This window comes from Heterodontus francisci, chromosome 27, assembly GCF_036365525.1.
Source record: "Heterodontus francisci isolate sHetFra1 chromosome 27, sHetFra1.hap1, whole genome shotgun sequence".
Classification (NCBI taxonomy): domain Eukaryota; kingdom Metazoa; phylum Chordata; class Chondrichthyes; order Heterodontiformes; family Heterodontidae; genus Heterodontus; species Heterodontus francisci.
Window position 1 is genome coordinate 54,253,571 of NC_090397.1, and position 17,577 is coordinate 54,271,147.

A 17,577-nucleotide genomic window follows, 5' to 3' on the forward strand; every position below is an offset into this window, starting at 1 on the left:
CTGCACTGGAGTGTCAGACTAGATGTTTGTGCTCAAGTCTCTGGAGGGGGACTTGAATCCACAACTTTCTGACTTAGGCGCAGAAGTGCTAGCAAGTGAGCCATGGAAAACCAAGAACGTGGAAGTGCCCTGTGGGTTAATCAGCACCAGAGATCCCTGCTTAAAACATTGTTCCTTTGTTCTCATGCTGATTGACCCACGCTGCACTTCTGTTACTTTGTTTATTTTACTTTCGATTCTGAAGCAGCCTAGCACATTTTCCATTTCACTATTTTTCATTCATAGCATTGAAGCATGACTGTTCAAATCAGCTTCTTGTATGGGAACTTCATGCTCACTGAGGCAAGGAATGTTCGGGCTGAGCAACAGAACACTTTTCATTCTGGACACCTGGTGCCATGGTCAAACACTCCCAATTCTGATGGAGCGTGGACTAAATATAAAGCACAATTATTCCTGGACTGCTCCACCTCATTCTCTAACCTTTAAGGTTGCACATTAGTGCTGAGTTGGAGGCACTTCCATGCAGTAGGTGAATGCCCATTAGGAACTGGATTGTGAATGTCCACGTGCATGGGACCCTCAAAACAGGACTAGCAATCCAGAGTCAGGAGTTCAGATCCCACCATGGCAAGCTGCTAAAATGAATTTTATAAATCCAGTAGTTTGTGGAGAAAAGAGGGATAAGGCAATAAGGTGGGGTTGAGGAATAGAGAGAAGGTGGGGAGCTAAGGTTGAGAAATAAGATGGGGCTAAGTTTAGGCAAAGAGATGAGCTTGTTGGCCTAATGACCAGAAAAATAACCATGAAAGCTGCCAGATTGTTGTAAAAACAAAACCGGATCACTAATATTCCTCAGGCAAGTGAATCTGTCACATATACACTGTCCAGCCTAATCATAACTTTAGTGCCACAGTACGAGGTTGGCTTTTAATACCTCTGAAGTATAAACAAGATGACTAGGGATAGACAATATATTCAACTTTCAAGCATTGCCCATATCCTGAGAACAAATAAAATACAATAAATGCAGAAATTTTCATCCTATCAAGTCTGAACTGGACTGAAGCCAGGACCCAAAAAGAAAAGAGCACCACCGCCCAATAGCTGCTGGTCAATGCCTCCCGTAACATCCTAGCGTACACTGGAAACTCAGCAGAGACTTGGGGTAGGGAGGGAATGGATAGATAGTGTGAAGGGAACGATGCCAAATGTGCACCCACACCCAGCGCTCTGTAGAGATGTGTACAGGTGTTTCAGCAATGTTGGCAACCTGTCTCACATTCTGCACTCTTTCAAAAAGACAAACAGGGCCCTCCCTGAAAGCCCAGCGAGTTTATTCAACGAGCAGCTGAGTCATTCAGACAGGAAGGTGCTGACATGTGATCCTTGGTCTGTGCCAAGTTAGCTAACATGCATTACAGTGGCTCCACAGGTATGACATCTGGCCTTGGTGTCTCTGGTCTGCTATATTTGTATCTATGACTCGAGCTGTAGGACACTAGGCTTTGTGATGCTGAGGAAAGCAAGATTCAATTGAGGGAAGGGGTGAGAAGGGACAAAAAACATTTCATGAAGGAACCAATTCCAAGGTGGGGTTGGTTTGAGGGTGGTTAGAACCCAAAGAACCCAAAAGCACATCCCATACCCCCAATAAACTCATCCACTAGTAGCACTGACTGTGCCATTGTGACACATGGACTTACTTCATGTATCACCTTCTGACATGGATGTGTCTGTCCATTTTCGACAATAGGATTTGTGTGCCTGAAATGTGACAAAGTTAAATCATTAGTAGCACATCTCACATTCTGTACAATGTTAAATAAGGGAGGGGAGAGAGACAATCCTGGATGCAAAGGGGAAATTAGTTAACAGTATTCAGGACCTGTAGTTGGACAGCTCAGTTAGCATGGCTCGCACAGATGGTAATGACAGCAAGATGGCAGAATTATCACACTGCCCCGTGTGAAGATCAGGTCAGCTGGATATTCAGCACTCCAACTCACTGAACATTCACATTGGTCACGCTAAGTCACAAGTCCGGAGGTGTGCAAGTGAAGGGTGAGTGCACATTATGGCAGAGAAAATTTGGAAAGAAGTTTCACAGAAATCTCCCTTAAATTGAAGTAGGTATTTTATTTTCAATTAATTACTTCCTAGAAAACAAATAACCTTTTCTTTACTACATGACAATTGCATATATAAATTGTCATACACAATATGGGAAGCAGTTCTTTATTGTCACCATTTCGTTTGAGTAGTTTCTCATAGCAAAGCCCAGGAAATGTATGAAACTTTAGGATAATCTATCCTTATTTGCATCTTTCTTTACCAAATACCTCTGCAACGTTTACACAATATATTTAAACCCAATTGTTATGTTTCTGGATATTTTTGACTATTTTCCTCAGAAAGGGTTTTGGGGTGGGTACTTACTTTTACAGCTGGGTTTTAAAAGCAAAGACACAAGCTAGTTCTGACGAATGGCCATCGAGTTCAAACGTTAACACTGTTTCTCTCTCCAGCGAGGCTGCCTGAGTTAGAGTGTTTTCAGCACTTTTTGTTTTTATTTTGAAAGCAATAGGTATACAAGTTGCTTTTTTTTTTATTTTAAAGGATGAATATGTTCAACTGAAATTGGTCACTCAATACATAACATACAGATTTGTTCCCACTTATAATGCACAACGCCCAGCCACTTTGAAGGTTTTATATTACAAACCTTACTTGTGGTAGTAATGTGGGGAGCCCAAAAAGGATTTTCAAAAAAAAAAGGTACTGTGAGCAATGTGACTAGTTCACTATCATTTTCCATAGGTAACTGTTACCGACTGCTGATTTTTGATTCAGAGATTTAAAATTTTGGCAGTCGTAGCTTCAACTGTCTGGGCCCCAAGTTCTGGAATTCCTTCATCAAACCTGGTCACCTCTCTACTTCTCTCTCCTCCCTAGAACGCATCTCTTTGACTAAGCTTTTGGTCACTTGTCCCAATATCGCGTGGCTTGGTGTTAGATTTTGTCAGATAATTGCTCCTATGAAAGTATCTCGAGACATTTTATTACATTAAAAAAGGCAAGCTGTTGTCATTTCATTGGTTTGAATATAAAATTTGAGCCAATTGCATGCAAGTTTACTGGAAGAAAAATGTCCACGAGAGGGGTGACAGCACTATAGATGCTGCACTGCATAATTTAGTTATTAAATTCAACAGCACCAAATCATTTCACTTCTGTACAATCTTTTAAACTGTTATCAACTTCACCTAGATTGGAACTGTGTGTAGCTTCATAGCAAGATAAGGGTTAATCACGGTATCCAGTTCCACACTTTGCACAGAAGGATAACAGTTAATCACTGGGGTGTCCTGTCCAACAATTTGTACAGCAGGGTAAGGGTTAATCACAATGCAGTTCCACTATTTGTACAGCAGAGTGAGGATTAATCACTGCATCCAGTTTGTACAGCAGGTTAAGGGTTAATTGGTGTACAGTTTCTGATTTGTAAGGCAGTAAATGTTGGCAAAGTGCCTGAGAATGTGCTAACTATGGGCACAAGGGTTATAAAGATGGTTTTCATTACAACATTCCCCTAATAGATCAGCTGGTTTGGGCTGTGAATAGCTGAGTGAGACAGACCAGGAAGGTCCCATGTTTAATCACCACTCTGCTGGATTAGCTGATCGCAGTTGAATTGTAGCAACAAACCACAAAGTTCCTGCCCACTGCTGGGAACTGAGAGTGTGAGTTTGTGTGTAGCTGGCAGATAAGGAAGTGGCTATGAAACCTCCGCAGTTGAATATCACTGCACCGGCTGCATACATGAAGAACCAAGGTGCCAGTGTAATCAGCACTAATGGGTGTATCCTTGCAAGAGTCAACAGCATCAGCACTGAGGAGGACTATCAGAAGGGAAGAAAATACTGATAGGACCATCAGTCTGACTTTGACACAGAGGCAGAGTGGGGGGCAAATCTTTGACTGCTTCATTAATGAATACAACTTAATGTAAAACTGCACGGCTGTAGGGGACTGAGGAAGAGTGAAGCTCAGTGCAGCATGCAGGGCAGGGATGTGGATTCACAGTTCCAGGAGCAGAGGGCTCTACGTCAGTCTTGCTGCCCTGGGTTAGAGTGGGTGCAGGGAGCACAAAATGGAGTGCCAGTCCCATGCCACCTGTGGGCATCCGTGCATGACTGTGTACAGAGCTACACAGCAGGGGAGCTGCTGGCACGTGAAACACAAATGGAGAACAGGAAAAAAGAAACAGGTCTTCAAGATATGGATGCTGTGCCAGTGGGAGCTCCATGACATCAAACCTGCTGATAGTCAACAGGTCATAGTGGAAAGTCCGAGAACTTGCAGGGCAGCTCCAGAGAAGCGATAATCATAGCAGGCACCATGACGGAGGCACAGACTCCCTCCACCACCGACGCACAGTGGCAGCAGTGTGTACCATCTACGAGATGCACTGCAGCAACGCACCAAGGCTCCTTAGACAGCACCTTCCAAACCCGTGACCTCTACCAACTCAAAGGACAAGGGCAGCAAATGCATGGGAACACCACCACTTGCAAGTCCCCCTCCAAGTCACACACCATCCTGACTTGGAACTATAACGTCGTTCCTTCACTGGGTCAAAATCCTGGATCTCCCTTCCTAACAGCACTGTGGGTGTACCTACCCCACATGGACTGCAGCGGTTCAAGAAGGCAGCTCACCATCACCTTCTCAAGAGCAATTAGGGATAGGCAATAAATGCTGGCCTGGCCAGCGACGCCCACATCCCACGAATGAATAAAAAACTCACATCTCTTATCAACTGCCCCCAGCAGAGGCCTGCAAGTGGGTTACCTGCAGTATGAAAAAGGGAGGAAAGATCATTAAGGGGGAAGCACATTCCTGCAGCTTGACAAACAATGAGACAATCTTGTAATTAGGGCCACAGTAGAACAGCTCATGAATATGTAAAAGGCATGTTACTTCTTGATGTTGATTAGTTTTCTGAACAGCATTGTACGGATGTGACAGCTCGATCATGAATGTTGAACTATGATGACTGGATGTGGTCGAGTTCTGGTGCTACAGACAGAGGCTGCAAACTGGCTGGACAAGCCGACTGACCAACGAGAGGGTCGTTAAACTAACACACAGAGCAATGAAGCCAATCACCAAGAGACAATAGGTGGGCATGTTATTTGGGAGTTGAAAGATGTTGGGATTTTATGGTCTGAAAGAGTTGCTGGTAACAGATCAGGAACATGGGTCGATGATATAATGGAATGGGCAGCTGTAAAGCTGGCACAACCCATGTGGGTACAGACTAGAAAGCATGGCATGCACAACAGATGACGATTTCTGGGTCCTGAGCAGAGCATAATGGTGGCTGTGTGAAACATTCATACCACGGCTACTTAAGTATGTAAGAAAACAAAACTGCAGATTTTGCTCTTGTAAATGTGAGCCATACCTGGAGAGGGGACTTTTGACTGTAATAGGGAGGGTGAAGCCCGGACAGGGACATGTCTATCACCAGTGTTGGGAGAAATCCCAGACGGTGGATTAAGCACATTCCACAACACTGAAATGCACTGGCCTCAAGTTTTACTGATCTTATATTTTAGAATTTTAGCGCGATGGGCGAAGTTATAACAAGAGCTTTCTTTCTGCAATCTACTTTATAAACAGAGGTTTATAGCATTGCTACTACTGCCCATTAGAACTGACTTCAATATAAATTGGTCATCAGAGACAAAATATTATGCAACAGAATCACAGAATTGTTACAGCGCAGGAGGCCGCCATTTGGCCCATTTTGTCCGCACTGGCTCTCTGAAAGAGCAACTCCCTCAGTTCCATTCTCCTGCCTTCTCCCCATAACCCTGTACATTCTTCCTTTTCATATAACTGTCTAATTCCCTTTTGAATGCTTCAATTGAACCTGCCTCTACCACAATCTCAGGCAGCGCATTCCAGACCTTAACCACTCACTGCGTGAAAAAGTTTTTCCTCATGTCACTTTTGCTTCTCTTACCAAATACTTTAAATCTGTGCCCCCTTGTTCTCAATCCTTTCACGAGTGGAAACAGTTTCTCTATCTCTACTCTGTCCAGACCCTTTATGATTTTGAATACCTCTATCATATCACCTCTCAGCCTTCTCTTCTCCAAGGAAAACAGTCCTAACTTCGCCAATCTGTCCTCATAACTGAAATTCCTCATAGAACCATAGAAAAAGTACAGCACGGGAGGCCATTCAGCCCATCGTGTCTGCAATGACTTAATAAACTAGCCACCCAAACTAATCCCACCTTCCAGCACCAGGTCCATAACCCTGCAGGTTACAGCACTTCAGGTACATGTCCAGGTACCTTGTAAAAGAATTAAGGGTCTCTGCCTCCACCACCATTCCTGGCAACGAATTCCAGATAAAGACCTGCTCCCCGACGATGTGTCGGGTTCGGATTGCTCTTTCAGGTCCGGCTTTTGGACTCGGGTCGGGCCGGACACACACAGTAAGTATTGCATTTTGCTCTGCTGCTAAGTGTCAAAAGTTGAAAAGCCTTCCTGAGCTGGGAGTCCAGGACGTCAAGGAGGGAAACTGAGTCTGCGCAGTGAGCGAGTGAGTGTCTCTATGACGTCATCGCGCTCATGCTGCAGCTTCCTGCATATTCGGAGTTGGAAGGTTGGTAATGTGAACATTCCAGTGGTCGGGTCGGGCTTAGGTTGGGTCGGGCGCGGGAAAAAATGGAGAGACTTGGGCCGGGTCGGGCTTGGGTCCGATGTGGTTCTGTCGGGTTCGGGTCAGGTTTTTTTTGCTGACCCGAGCAGGCCTTTAATTCCAGACACCCAACATCCTCTGAGTGAAAAGGTTTCCCCTCATGTTCCCTCTAATCCTTCTACCAATCACCTTAAATCGGTGTCCCCTGGTAACTGACCTCCCCATCAGGGCAAACAGGTCCTTCCTGTCCACTCTATCTAGGCCCCTCATATCTTGGTACACCTCAATCAAGTCACCCCTCAGCTTCCTCAGTTCCATGGAAAACAACCCTAGCCTATCCAATCTTTCTTCTTAGCTGCAACCTTCAAGCCCTGGCAACATTCTTGTAAATCTCCTCTGTACTCTCTCCAGAGAGAGTAATGTGGTGACCAGAATTGCACTTCCTCATCTCTGGAACCGTTCTCATGAATCTTTTCTGTACTCCCTCCAATGCTCTCATGTCTTTCCTCAAGTCCGGTGCCCAGAATTGGAAGCAATACGCCAGCTGAGGCCGAACTAGTGTCTTATACAAGTAACAGGCTGCATGAGTGACGCCTCCCACAACAAACCATTCAGTTATTAGAAACTACGGGGAGAGAGGTCTCAAATCTTAAAACAGCTCAACTGATGAACATGTGAACTCCTGAGCCTCCACCAGGCCTACCTACAAGTCAAACATGGGCAAGGAAACTCCTGATTATCAATTACTGCCGCTCCCTCAGCTGATGAATCAGTATTCCTCCATGTTGAACACCACTTTGAAGAAGCACAAAGGATAGCAAGAGCACAGAATGTACTCTGGGTCGGGGACTATTTTTTTTTTTTTTACAGAGCATCTCCTGACAATGTAGAGCATGCGCAGAATGAACGCTGATGTCATAAGTACATCCAACCATTTGTCAGCTTGCCGGTATGAATCTGCACATGCGCGCACAGACGTCACCATGCAATGACGCCACACGTAATGACATCCGAGCATTGCCTCACCCTTCAATGGCTGCAATCGAATCGCTGCCTCCATTCCCCCACCCCCCCAACAGTACCCCATTTCAACCGCTCGCTGCTTCCCACCACCCTCCTGGCCATGCCGCTGGGGGAAAGCAGCCAATGGGAGGGGGGAGCAGGCAGCCGAGGTGTGGACGGTGGTGGTGGTGATGGGGGGTGGGGGGGGGTGGAGTACGATGCAAGGGGCGGGTGGCTGAGGGGAGGCAGTGGCGAGGCAGGGAAGAGAGCGGCAAGCAGATGGGCACTGGAGGGATCGGCAAAGAGGAGCGCAATGACAGGAGGGAGCAGGATGGAGGCAGCAATCGCAGCCATTAAGGGGGGTTGGGTTTAAATCATTTTTTGTGACTAATCGAGCAGCACCATTTTTATTACTGCCAGCTGCCCGAGATATCGCAGCCAATGACGTTTCTGTCGATGAGGCTGCATTTGCGCATGTGCCAGTACTGCACCATCTAATGGTTGCGCTGTCAGCAAACTCAGCTTTTTAAAAAAAAATTCATTCACAGGATGTGGGTGTTGCTGGCAAGGCCAGCCTTTATTGTCCATCCCTAATTGCCCTGGAGAAGGCGGTGGTGAACTGCCTTCCTGAACCGCTGCAGTCTGTGCAGTGAAGGTGCTCCCACATTAATTAGGTAGGGAACTCCAGGTTTTTGGCCCAGCGATAATGAAGGTATGATGTGTGTCCAAGTTAGGACGGTTTGTGACTTGGAGGGGAACTTAGAGGTGGCAGTGTACCCATGCACCTTTCAGCCTATTGTAACTGTGTTGGCCCTTTGAAAGAACTATCCAATGGATCAGATCAAAGTCCTACAGTCCTGCTACATCCAGTCGTGAATGATGGACAATTAAACAACTGAAGGGAGAAGGAGGCTCCATGAACATCCCCATCCTCAATGTTGGCACAGCCCAACACCCAAGTGCAAAAAACAAAGGCCGAAGCGTTTGTAATCAACCAGATGTGCCAGCCTCCTCCTCAGCCAACTTGATTCAATCCCCGTGAGATCAAGCAGCGGTCAAGCACATTGAATACAGCAAACGATATGGGCCCCAACAATATCTCGGTTGAAGACTTGTGCTCCAAAACTAGCTGCTCCTCTAGCCATGCTGATCTAGTACAGGTACACTGGAATGTGGAAATTTGCCCAGGTATATCCTGTCTACAAAAAGCAGGACAAATCTAACTTGGTCAACTACTGCCCCAGTCTACTCTTAACCATCAGCAAGTGTTGTAAAGTGCTGTCGATATACTAACCAGCGACACTTACTCACCAACAACCTGCTCACCAATGTTCAGTCTGTGTTCCACGAAGACCATTTGGCTCCAGTCCTCATTACAGCCTTGGTCCAAACATAGACAAAAGAGCTGAATTCCAGAGGTGAGGAGAGAATGACTGCCCTTGGCTTCAAAGCAGCCATTTGACAGAGTGTGGCATCAAGGAGTCCTGGCAAAACTGAAATCAGTGGGAATCAGGGGGCAAACTCTCTATTGGCTGGAATCATACCTAGCACAATGAAAGACGGTTGTAGTTGTTGGAAGCTAATCATCTCGACCTCAGGACGTCACTGTAAGAGTGCCTCTGGATTGTGTCCTTGGCCGAATAATCTTCAACTGCTTCATCAATGACCTTCCCTCCATCATAAACTCACCACCACTTTCTCAAGGTCAATTAGGGATGGGCAAAAAATGCTGGCCTTGCCAGCTACACTCACATCCCATGAAACACAGAAAAAAACTCCATAAAGGTCAGAAGTGCGAATGTTCGCTGATGATTGCACAGTGTTCAGTTCCATTCATAATTCTTCAGATAAAGAATCAGTCTATGCCTGCATGCAGCAAAACCTGGACAATGTTCAGGTTTGGGCTGGTAAGTGGCAAGTAACATTCATGCCACACAAGTGTCAGAGAATGACTATCTCCAACAAGAGAACATCTAACCACCTCCCCTTGACATTCAATGAAATATACAAATGGCTTGGATATTGAAATACAGACTAAAATTTCAAAATTTGCCAATGATACCAACTTGGAGGTGTGGTGAACAGTGCAGATGACATAAGTCGACTGCAACAGGACATAGATAAGCTAGCAGAATGGAAAGACAAATGGCAGATGGAATTTAATAGAGAAGTGTGAGATGATGCATTTTGGCAGAAAGGATAGGGAGAGGCAATATACACTAATTGGTCAGAGGGACCAAGGGGTTCATGTGCACAGAACCTTGAAAGTGGCAGGACATTTTAAAGAGAGTAGTTCGCAAAGCATATGGGACCTTGGGCTTCATAAATAGAGGTATTGAGTACAAAAGCAGGGAAATTATGCTGAACATTTATAAAGCTCTGGTTAGGCCACAGCTAGAGTATTGGGTCCAGCTCTGGTCACCATAAGGAACGCCTGCCAAAACTGCTGGTTTTGTTGAGAGGCAGATTTTAAAGTAAACCCCAAGAAGGCGCAGGTATGACAAGAGGAAGTCCAATTTCTAAGCATGACGATCAGACCAGGGGAGATGGGAAACCCATAGAGGCGCTTAATTGCCCGAGTTAGTGCCAGCCCTCCGATCACTTTTGGGCCTTACCGGGTATTGTGGGGAGTTCACTGAGGATTATAGTGGGAAGTCAGTGCCACTGTTAGCCCTGGACGTCCTATGTAACAGTACTGTGGGAATATCACCACACAGACGGCAGTAGTTCAAGGCAGCTCACTACCACCATCTTCTCAAGGGCAATTCGGGATGGACAATAAATACTGGCCTTTCCAGCGAAGACCACATGTGAATGAAAAAACATCTGCACCACTACCCTACTCTTTCCTCATAGCCCAGCAATTTTTTTCTTTTACAAGTATTTATCCAATTCCCTTTAAAAAATTATCTTCAAATCTGCTTCCACCACCCTTTCACACAGTGCATTCCAGATCATAACTTGCTGGATTAAAAAATTCTGCTGATTTTTTATGTCAATTATCATAAATCTGTGTTCCCTGGTTACCAATCCTCTTGCCACTGGGAACAGATTCCCCTTATTTACTCAATCCAAACCCTTTATAATTTTGAATATTTCTATTAAATCTCCCCTTAACCTTCCCTACTTTGAGAACAATCCAGCTTCTCTAGTCTCTCCACATAACTGAAGTCCTTCACCCCTAGTAGCATTCTAGTAAATCTCCCCTGCACCTCTCTAATGCCTTGGTATCCTTCCTCAGGTATGGTGCCCAGAACTGGACACAATACGCCAGCTGAGGCTTAACCAGTAATTTACAATTGTTTAGCACAACTTCCTTGCTTTTGTACTCTTTTCTGCTTCTGCTTCAGATTTCTAGCATTTGCTTTTAACTCTACTGCAACTGTTGTAACAAGGACAGGTCCAATACAAACTCTGCCATTACAACAGAACAATAGAGAATGTACCTGGACCATTACAACAGCACAATAGGGCATGCAACTGGGCCATTACAGCAGTCCAATACAGAATTTAACTGCACCATTACAACAGTGCGATAGGGAACGTAACTGCACCTTTACAGCAGTGCGATAGGGAATGTAACTGCACCATTAGAACAGTGCGATAGAAAATATTTTGAGAAAACATCATCGTACCTAAAAATAACAGCCAGCCGATCCAGCCATATAGTGGGGTCTGTAGCGAGGCCATTGGAGGGCTCTTGTGCCAGGAGCTGCAAGTAAAAGAAATTGTGCTTACAACCTGATGAGTTGGGGCTTGAACAGGCAGAGGCAGTGTGGAGGGAATTCTGAAGTCTTCATTACACACGAGACAGTTATTCAAGATGGAAAGCCCACCAGAAATTGGATTGTGAATATCTCTGACATCAACAGCCAGCAGAGGAAGAGCTAAATTCTGTGCCACAAGTTTGGGCTGAACTCAGAGGTGAAGGGGCTGTGTGTTAATCCACTAGTCATTGCCCATTTTCTGACTTTGCTCTCTTACCTTTTTCAGTGCTATGACTTGTACGGCACACAGCTCACTGAGACATTCAGTGATTTTCTCTAGAGGAAGCCGGCAGAGAACAAGTGCTGTGCCTGTAGCAAGAAATGAAAATTTAGGTAGTTTAAAAAAAATCCATAGATACACAAACAATTCACAGCATTATAATCAGTACTCCACCCAGGTACTGCCAGCTCCAAACCAGATTTTGGATCCTTTAAATACAGTGGCGCAGTGGTTAGCACCACAGCCTCACAGCTCCAGCGGCCAGGGTTTGATTCTGGGTATTGCTTGTGTGGAGTTTGCAAGTCCTCCCTCTGTCTGTGTGGGTTTCCTCCAGGTGCTCCGGTTTCCTCCCACATGCCAAAAGACTTGCAGGGTGATAGGTTAATTGGCCATTATAAATTACCCCTAGGGAAATATAGGGACAGGTGGGGATGTGGTAGGAATATGGAATTAGTGTGGGATTAGTATAAATGGGTGGTTGATGGTCGGCACAAACTCGGTGGGCCGAAGGGTCTGTTTCAGTGCTGTATCTCTAAACTAAACAAAATTATACATGTGGGTGTGACAAAAACAGTGTTGGCAATTTTAACTTAACTTGCTGTGCAGGAAATGGATAGATTCAGTTCAGGGGCTATATTACTTGAACCTACCATTTCCCTCCTGGTGCATTAGGTTAAAATTACCCCCCAGTATTCTTTTTTTAAAAAGGCACAGGAGATCATCAGGCCCAAAAAAAAACATTCCTCAGTGGATTAATCACAACCCCATCCAGCAGTGTTCCAGGCAGGTACCTTAAAACTCTGCTCTCTCCAGAAACTAGACTTTTGATTCCAATTATTTTATAATAAGTGGCTGAGCCCCTCCCCTCAGTCCCCTACACTTTTGGGTCTGGACTGATGCACAAAAGTAGTTGAAGGCAGAGTTAAGTCAAAGCTGCCCAACTGTAATGTAGGAAATGCAACAGTTAATTTGACCACCTCATGCTCTCACAAACAGCAGTGCAATAATGACCAGATAATCTCCACTTAGTTATGTTGGTCATGGTATTAGCCATTACACCTGGGAGACCACTGCTCTTCTTTGAAAAATTGCCATGAGATCTTTTATATGCACCCAAAAGGGCAAAAAGGGCTCTCGGTTTAATATACCATCCAAAAGAGGGCCGCTTTTGACAGCACAGTGATCCCTCAGTACGTCACTGCAAGTGTCAGCCTAGATTGTGTGCTCAGGTCCCAGAGTTGATCTTGAACCCACAACCTTCTCATTCAGAGGCAAAAGTGCTAGCCAATGAGCCACTGCTAAACACACTTGATGGTGTGTTGTTAGCTCAGTTCAAAAATAAATTTAACACCAAACGAAAGCACAAATACAGTGCCCTGTGCTCACGGGCACTGCCTGAACACTGACAATATTGTCACTAAGCTTATTTCACTCACTCTTACCAAGCATTATCACTTCTAAATGATCATTACCAATGAGTCTGGAGGTAAAGAATCTATAAGCTGTGTTGCTGAGTGGAAGTAATAACATTTCACACACTCAACATCACACTTCATTAAAATTCTAATTACAGCACCACTTTCAAAATAATCTTTCCATTGCTAAGTGGAGGCCTGACCATAATCAATTGATAGTTCATGTACTGTATGCAATGGAAGGCAAGTCCTCTCCAAGTGATTGATCTGAAACACGAGGGGAAACACTAAACCCTCTTATCTCTAGTTCCACACTTGTCCATTATGTCCACCACTTAAACCCACTCACCTTATTGAGAGACTTACTAGACTCGTCCACAAAATTAGACCAATGGGAAACAGAAGGAAAGAGGGAATTGGCAGAGTACAAATATTATGGTGTATATTGTTTTCAGACTTTGGTCAGGGTGCAAGTACATCTACTGCAACAGCCACCATCCAACACAGTCCCCGGCGTCATGATACAAGTCATTCTGCAGATTAAGATTTTAAATACCTTTCAGGAGGCCAATGGCAGCTTCATGTGAGAGGCTGAAGGTATCGAGGGAACGAACGATTTCCAGGAGGCCCTCAAAGTGCTGAGTCATGTGATCACGGCAGGAGGAGCAGATGTTTTGAATGGCTTTGGCTGACGCTGATGCGAGTGTTTTCTCCCGCAGTCCCTTCATTAAATAATTTAACACCGGATCTTGTTGGGGGTGGGGGAGGAAGAAAGCAAAACACAAGATAGCTTTTGGTTATATTTATTTATCATAAGATAGAATTTACAGCACAGAAACAGGCCAATTGGTGCATGCCGGCATTTATGCTCCACACCAGCCTCCTCCCATCTTACTTCATCTAACCTTATAAACATATCCTTTGGTTCCTTTCTCCCTCATGTACTTAGCTAGCTTCCACTTAAAGGCATTTATGTTATTTGTCTCAACCACACCACATAGTAGCAAGTTCAACATTTTTCACCACTTTCTGGTAAAGAAGGTTCCCCTGAATTTCCTATTAGATTTATTCGTGACTATCTCATATTTATGGCCCCTAGCTTTGGACTTCTCCACAAGTGAAAGCATATTCTCTACATCAACCTTAACAAACTCCTTGACAATTTTAAAAGACCTCTATCAGGTCACCCCTTTCAGCCTTTTTTCTAGAGATCTTTTTGAAAGATTTAACTAACAGGAAAGCGACTTGAAAGTGCTCTCTGAAGTGCCCCGGAATTAACCAACAAGTAGCTGACCCACAAAGGCCAAGTCCAGGCTTCAATTCCTCCATCTGTGCTAATCTCTCTGATCTCAGGCAAACAAATGGTTTGAGAGCCAATACAGACTAAATGGCACAACTCTAAAGTATGTTCAAGGACAGAGGGACCTGGGGCTTCATGTGCATACATCTTAGAAGGTGGCAGGACATATTGAGAGAGCAGTTGACAAAGCATAAGGGATTCTGGGCTTCATAAATAGAGGTATTGAGTACAAAAACAAGGACATTATGCTGAACCATTACAAAGGTCTGGTTAGGCCATGAATGGATTAGGGCCAGTCCTGGTCACCACACTTTAGGAAGGAAGTGAGGGTGCAGAGGAGATTTACCAGAATGTTTCCAGGGATGAAGAATTTTAACTACAAGGTTAGATTGAAGTAGCTGGGGTTGTTCTCCTTACAGCAAAGGAGACTGAGGTGAGATTTGACAGAGGTGTACAAGATTGTCACAGGTTTAGATAGGTTTAGTTTCGGTGACTGCAGCTTTGATAGTAACGGAGGTGCGGGAGCGGGCTTACAGCTGTGAAGTCAATTTCAGTGTAAGTTTAAAAGTGAATTCCCTTTTGTTTTCGGAGCTCCAGGGGACTGCTGGGTAAGTAAAAACTATATATTTGTGTGGTGGCTGTGCCCGAGACACTACACGTGTAGTGTCTCCCACCCACCCTCCTCCTCTAACCAAAAAAAAGGACTCTGGTGTGCGGATAAGGTAAGCTTTTTATTTAAGAAGTTCTGTCCGTTGGATTGCTAACCTAACAAGTTTTGACTTTTTGTTTTTGGTTTTTCAGTAGATTTGTTGGGAACTTAGAATAGTGGGAATGGAGGATAAGGCAGTTGTATGTTCCTCCTGCAGAATGTGGGAGGTAAGGGTCGCCAAGAGTGTTCCTGCTGACTGCATCTGCGGGAAGTGCACCCAACTCCAGCTCCTTGAGAACCGCGTTAGGGAACTGGAGCTGGAGCTGGATGAACTTCGGATCATTCGGGAGGCGGAGGAGGTTATTGAGAGGAGTTATGGGGAGGTAGTCACACCTCAGGTAAAAGAAGTAGGTAGATGGGTTACCGTCAGGGGAAGGAGAGGGAACCAGCAGGCAGTGCAGGGATCCCCTGTGGCCGTTTCCCTCAACAACAGGTATACCGTTTTGGATACTGTTGCGGGGGACGACTTACCAGGGGTAAGCAATGGGGTACAGGTATCTGGCACAGAGTCTGTCCCTGTTGCTCAGAAGGGAAGGGGGAAGAGGAGCAGAACATTAGTCATTGGGGACTCCATAGTTAGGGGAACAGATAGGAGGTTCTGTGGGAACGAGAGAGACTCACGGTTGGTATGTTGCCTCCCAGGTGCCAGGGTTCGTGATGTCTCGGATCGTGTTTTTGGGATCCTTAAGGGGGAGGGGGAGCAGCCCCAAGTCGTGGTCCACATAGGCACCAACGACATAGGTAGGAAGAGAGATGGGGATTTAAGACAGAAATTCAGGGAGCTAGGGTGGAAGCTTAGAGCGAGAACAAACAGAGTTGTTATCTCTGGGTTGTTGCCCGTGCCACGTGATAGCGAAGCGAGGAATAGGGAGAGAGAGGAGTTGAACACGTGGCTGCAGGGATGGTGCAGGAGGGAGGGTTTTGGTTTCCTGGATAATTGGGGCTCTTTCTGGGGTAGGTGGGACCTCTACAAACAGGATGGTCTTCACCTGAACCAGAGGGGTACCAATATCCTGGGGGGGAGATTTGCTAGTGCTCTTCGGAGGGGTTTAAACTAATTCAGCAGGGGAATGAGAACCTAAATTGTAGTGCCAGTGTACAGGATGTTGAGAGTAGTGAGGTCAGGGATATGGTTACAAGGACGCAAGAGGGCACTGGCAAGCAAGAACCTGGTTTAAAGTGTGTCTACTTCAACGCCAGGAGCATCCGGAATAAGGTGGGTGAGCTTGCAGCATGGGTTGGTACCTGGGATCTCGATGTTGTGGCCATTTCGGAGACATGGGTCGAGCAGGGGCAGGAATGGATGTTGCAGGTTCCGGGATTTAGATGTTTCAGTAAGAACAGAGAAGATGGTAAAAGAGGGGGGGGTGTGGCATTGTTAATCAAGGAGACTATTACAGCGACAGAAAGGACGTTTGAGGACTCGTCTACTGAGGTAGTATGGGCAGAGGTTAGAAACAGGAGAGGTGAGGTTACCCTGTTGGGAGTCTTTTATAGACCTCCAAATAGTTCCAGAGATGTAGAGGAAAGGATAGCGAAGATGATTCTCGACAGGGGCGAGAGTAACAGGGTAATTGTTATGGGGGACTTTAACTTTCCAAATATCGACTGGAAATACTATAGTTCGAGTACTTTAGATGGGTCAGTTTTTGTCCAGTGTGTGCAGGAGGGTTTTCTGACACAGTATGTAGACAGGCCAACCAGGGGCGATGCCACATTGGATTTGGTACTGGGAAATGAATCCGGCCAGGTGTTAGATTTAGATGTAGGTGAGCACTTTGGTGATAGTGATCACAATTCGGTTAGGTTTACCTTAGCGATGGGCAGGGACAGGTATATACCGCAGGGCAAAAATTATAGCTGGGGGAAAGGAAATTATGATGCGATTAGGCAAGATTTAGGATGCGTAGGATGGGGAAGGAAACTGCAGGGGATGGGAACAATCGAAATGTGGGGCTTATTCAAGGAGCAGCTACTGCGTGTCCTTGATAAGTATGTACCTGTCAGGCAGGGAGGAAGTTGTCGAGCGAGGGAGCCGTGGTTTACTAAAGAAGTTGAAGCGCTTGTCAAGAGGAAGAAGAAGGCTTATGTTAGGATGAGACGTGAAGGCTCAGTTAGGGCGCTTGAGAGCTACAAGCTAGCCAGGAAGGATCTAAAGGGAGAGCTATGAAGAGCAAGGAGAGGACACGAGAAGTCATTGGCGGATAGGATCAGGGAAAACCCTAAGGCTTTCTACAGGTATATTAGGAATAAAAGAATGACTAGAGTTAGATTAGGGCCAATCAAGGATAGTAGTGGGAAGTTGTGTGTGGAATCAGAGGAGATAGGGGAAGTGTTAAATGAATATTTTGCGTCAGTATTTACAGTAGAGAAAGAAAATGTTGTTGAGGAGAATACTGAAATTCAGGCTACTAGGCTAGATGGGATTGAGGTTCACAAGGAGG

The 17,577-nt window shown here is 45.3% G+C and overlaps 1 protein-coding gene across 1 annotated transcript in view; it reads right to left on the minus strand.

Moving 5' to 3' along the window:
* Nucleotides 1-17,577, minus strand: part of tnpo3 (transportin 3) — a 78,440-nt gene that overhangs the window by 20,762 nt on the left and 40,101 nt on the right. Inside the window, exons 12-15 of the mRNA XM_068059376.1 lie at nt 13,681-13,872; nt 11,707-11,798; nt 11,358-11,434; nt 1,707-1,767 (exon numbers count right to left, since the gene is read on the minus strand). Of these exons, the coding sequence (XP_067915477.1) occupies nt 1,707-1,767; nt 11,358-11,434; nt 11,707-11,798; nt 13,681-13,872 (422 nt within the window). The remainder of the gene's footprint in view (nt 1-1,706; nt 1,768-11,357; nt 11,435-11,706; nt 11,799-13,680; nt 13,873-17,577) is intronic.